We start from the raw sequence: 5,000 nt of genomic DNA, 5'->3' as shown, positions 1-5,000 counted from the left end.
CTATACATCATTACAGCATTCATCCTCATTGTGTCTGTGTTCTGTAGTGACAAAACCACTATCGCTGCCTGGTGGAAACGCAATGGCAACACAAGCCTGCAAGCTTGCCTTGTCTTCACTTTAAGCCATTAAGAAATAAGACCTGCATGATGCATGAACACAGTAATATATATTCAAAGCGCCACATTTTCACGACTTTTCAAAAATAGCAGATATACAAGCTCGTAGCGTGGCACTTGGTGCCGTCCTATGAGCTTGTAGTTCTGCTATTTTTCAACAGATAAAGCATGCTTAAAACACCAAAAGGGGTTCCCGTTCTGAATGGGTAAAACATGGAAACGTGGATGGAAATGGCGTGCTCGCCTACGGCTGCAACGTGACGCAAAGCGTTTCAGTTAAGTCAAGTCAAGTTTCAGCCGCGGTTGAGCGTCATTTCCATCCACCAGCTGTTTAAAAACCAGGAAGAGACACCTAGGCACTTTCTTGCCTCCTCTTGACGTGTATGACTGTTGTCTGGGTACACTGACAGAGAGATAAAAACACAAACTGCAAACCCATAGGGCCGTCACACAATAGACGAATCCACAGAGGGTTGCCCTGGGCGCTGAGGTGTAATCAGCACTGATTAGCTACACCTGGCCAACAGGGCACTGCATCCAGTGCCCTGTTGGCCAGGTAAAATGTGGAGAATTGAATGAAGGTTTTTCGGTTTTTCTGTTTTTCAGCAACAACATATTCATGTACTATATTTTAAGTTCAATTATGCACAATTCAAAAAAGAAAAAAAAAGTGTATTCTGGACCTTTGGAGATACCACATTTTGCAGCACAATTCCGTTATCCACTCAAAATGTATTACTGACAGTAATTAAATGACAGTAATTAAATGTTTATTCCATTTGGGTGTTTTGAAACATTTATTTTCAATATGGGAGGATTTATTAGATGACTGTAAAGGAACCATTCCTCACACAGATATGCATATACCGGTACATATACAAGGCACATAATACATAAAACATGAAAGGCTACAGTTAGCTAGCAATGTGAACGGACAAGCTGTACAGGTCTGTTTCATAAAATATATTGGGGTATAAGATTTTGTTCATAATGTGGTGGACAGACAGACAGACATGCGCACACACATACACACACGAGCACGGCTGCGCGTGCGCTCGCACACACACACACACACACACACACACACACACACACACACACACACACACACACACACACACACACACACACACACACACAGGGAAACAGAAGTTATTTACAGTCTACTTGGAGCTACAGTGGTTACAATTTGGAATGATAACAAGATGTATTTATCAAAGTGACAAGTGTGTGTCCGTGTGTGTGTCCGTGTGTGTGTGTGTGTGTGTGTGTGTGTGTGTGTGTGTGTGTGTGTGTGTGTGTGTGTGTGTGTGTGTGTGTGCGTGCACGCGCACCTGATCACAGTGAAAATTATTCCAGTGCACCTTAGCGTTTCATTGGTTGTTTTGATACATGGACAAATAGATTTACTTGCTCATTTCTGTGTGTCTCTCTCTCTTTCTCTCTCTCAAATACCCTCTTCTTTCTTTCTTTCTTTCTTTCATTCTCCCTCCTTGTCTCTCTCTCTCATGCTCTCAGTTCAGCACATAAAAAAAGACCAACGGATAAAAAGTTACTTTCTTTTTTCTCATCAAAAGGTGTCTGAGAAGCTGCAGGGATGGAGATGTGGTGGTGGTGGTGGTGGTGGGGGGTCGTTGGGTAATGTTAGTCCCTCGTTAATACTAATTGAATTAATTAGAGGGGGGAGGGGCTAATTGGGCCAAGTAGTTCCTCCAATGATCAGTGGCTTCAGGGAAGAAGAGAACTCCACTGAGACACGGCTCTCTGCTCAACTGTATGGATGGATGGATGGATGGAAGGATAGATATGGATGGATGGATGGATGGATGGATGGATGGAAGGATAGATGTGTAGACGGCTTGACAAATGGATACATAGATATATAGATGGATCTGGGGAGAGCCTGAAGGGAGAGAGACACAGACGCAGTACAGCTAGAGAGACAGAGAGAGAGAGACAGAGTGGTTAAGCCAACTGTGTCGTGAATCAGAGCTTGTACTTTAGCCACTCTTGCCCCCTGGAGGTTTCATTGAAGGACTGGCTTCTGTTGTTTTACCTCGCGGGGTCATTAATTATTCAATCACTGTTCTGTTTTTATCATTAAAACACCGTGGCAGTTTTGAGCATTGTACTGTATTCAAACACTGTAACCTTAAACACGCATGCACTTCAAACACACTTCCCCCTGCCTGGATCTCTCTCGGGCATGCATTGCACGCTGGCTCCAATATTGCTTTCAAATATATTTCCGATAAGAAATTGAGGCATAAGTAAGTGTATAAGATATTGTTTTGATGAATGTGCTGTATCTTTAACAGACAGACAGTAGGGCTCAAGTAGGGTGCAATTAGTCCATTTTGAAGAATTGATCGGGTCAAGATGATCTATAAAAAAAGATATAAAATTGTCGTTTTTTTGTATGTGAAGATCCCACAGGGTGCTCATGTGGATTAAAAAAAGGCAGAGCTATCAAGCACATAGTTCTAATTGGAAACAGGAATTAAATTACGACTATAAATGAGAACAGACCAGGTCAAATGAGGGACAGTCGACAGTCCAAAATTAAGTAAAAAGCCTTCATTGAGAGTTAATAACGGATAGTTTTTTTTACTACATGTTCTCCACTCTTAGGACGTATGTTTTAGAGCGGACAAGTTATTTTATGTATGGTTCTAACGGTAGTTTTGTGTTGGTTTTGTTGTTCATTATGTGATGCATGCAGGTCTGACGGCAGCAGCCATGGCCGAGGCGGTGAAGATCCAGAAGATGAGGATGATGATGGGTTTCCAGGGCAACAGTGACCACCAGCGGCAACACAACGGCACCGAGTCGGAGAACGACGACATGAACTCCAACACAGGTTCACTTCCCCACTTAACCCAACAGATCATACGTTTACCAAGGACCAGTGGTTCACTTCCCCACTTAACCCAACAGATCATACGTTTACCAAGGACCAGTGGTTCACTTCCCCACTTAACCCAACAGATCATACGTTTACCAAGGACCAGTGGTTCACTTCCCCACTTAACCCAACAGATCATACGTTTACCAAGGACCAGTGGTTCACTTCCCCACTTAACCCAACAGATCATACGTTTACCAAGGACCAGTGGTGGAAAACCTCATTTAACTCATTATCAATACTATAAGAAAGACTCTGGAATTAAAAATGTACAAAAGTATTGGTATACCAAAAGTAAAAGTAGGCTACTCATTATGCAGAACTATAGACCTTTGCCCGTCGGGGCACCGGCCTACTTGGGAACGATGAATTGGGAACACATAGCCCACCCTAGTGTGCAATACCCGTTATATCTGTTGTCATAGCACCCGTTTTAACTGTCGGTTTGTCTGTGTAAGACCGTGTGCGGTGGTAAACGTCAGTGTAAGACCGTGTGCAGTGGTAAACGTCAGTGTAAGACCGTGTGCAGTCTGTGGAGAATGTGTGGAGAGTGTTAACTGACTGTGAAAAGTGGACTGACTAAGTAACCAAATGGCAGGTGTGGGGAATAAGGTTGGGGTTTGCCAGCGGCAAACAATGTACGTCAATGTACATGGCAGAGCCTGGAAATTGAACAGGTGTGATCAATTGGCTAATTTGGGTCCTGTCCATAGCCTGGGCAGAGCCTTTTGTGCCAGTTCTGTACAACCGGCTATCCAATGGACTCGACACCGGCCACTGTGGAATGCGCGTGGTGAAGTCGGTGGGACAAACGGTTCTTGAGTTATGTGGATTGCAGATGTACACTTTTGAAAAGGCTCAAGTAAAGCACAAATACGTCGAAATTGTACAAAAGTGCAGTAAGTAAATGTACTTAGTTACTTTCCACCACTGCACATAATTGCAAAGATTCCTGTTTCCTGGATAACAGAAAGAAAATATATAAGGGAAATGGTCCACCGAGCTCCGACTGCTTCTCACATACGGTATGTGTAGCAGCGTTTTTTTACCGCGTCCAGCCTGGGTTTGAGTCTGGGCCGGGGCTCTTTGCATGTCATCCCCACTCAATTGTCTATCTGATATAAAGTATACAAATGCCACACAAAAATTATATCTAATAATAACAGTATCAGTATACATCTACTACTTCTTACATTCCCGAACACATCTCTGTTCAAAACAATTATTTCTAATTAATCTGAGGCATTGTAATTCATTAATCGAAATGAATTAATCACATTTTAATCACATATCAATATTTGACCTGAGAAGCTTTTTTTTTCAATTTAAACAGATTTTGGTATACGAGTTAATCAATGAGTGAGTTTTTTTATATATAAATTTCACATCCACTGGGCCAAGCAAAGCTGTCTGATCATGTGTGTGCGTGTGTGTGCGTGTGCGTGTGCGTGTGTGTGTGTGTGTGTTGATACTAATTTTCTTGGTTTCCAATCTTTTGTCTCACCTTCTGTCTCTCTGTCTCTCTCTCCACCTCTAGCCTGTCATTTACAGCCATTTTACTGTCATTAACGACAAGCCCAAATGGACCAACCCTGACTCTGCATTTAGCAGAGATAGAGAGAGAGAGAGAGGAGAGAGAGAGAGAGAGAGAGAGAGAGAGAGAGAGAGAGAGAGAGAGAGAGAGAGAGAGAGAGAGAGAGAGAGAGAGAGAGAGAGAGAGAGAGAGGGGAGAGAGAGAGAGAGAGAGAGAGAGAGGTGATATAAATGGTGTCAGGTGGTTGGTGGTTCCAGTGTGTTTTATGGCTTCCCAGTGATGTGTTTGTTAAATGACATACGTGACCGTGAATTAAAGACAGGAAGTGTCTTCTGTTGGCCAACACTGTCTCACACACGCACACACACGCACACACGCATGCACGCACGCACGCACGCACGCACACACACGTGTGTGTGTGTTTACATTTAAAAGCTGTGTG

General features: G+C 43.1%; 1 protein-coding gene across 4 annotated transcripts in view; it reads left to right on the top strand.

Annotated features, from left to right (window-relative positions):
* LOC308327357 (dachshund homolog 2-like) overlaps positions 1–5,000 on the top strand; it is a 62,296-nt gene that overhangs the window by 23,873 nt on the left and 33,423 nt on the right. For all 4 annotated transcript variants that reach the window (XM_080780733.1, XM_080780734.1, XM_080780735.1 and 1 more), the window contains exon 3: positions 2,842–2,979. In XM_080780733.1, coding sequence (XP_080636859.1) covers positions 2,842–2,979 — 138 coding nt within the window. The remainder of the gene's footprint in view (positions 1–2,841; positions 2,980–5,000) is intronic.

Source organism: Protomyctophum bolini, assembly GCF_963924005.1.
Source record: "Protomyctophum bolini genome assembly, chromosome: 13".
NCBI lineage: Eukaryota > Metazoa > Chordata > Actinopteri > Myctophiformes > Myctophidae > Protomyctophum > Protomyctophum bolini.
The sequence above is the reverse complement of the archived record's forward strand: the minus strand, read 5'-3'. Positions and strand labels throughout refer to the sequence as shown.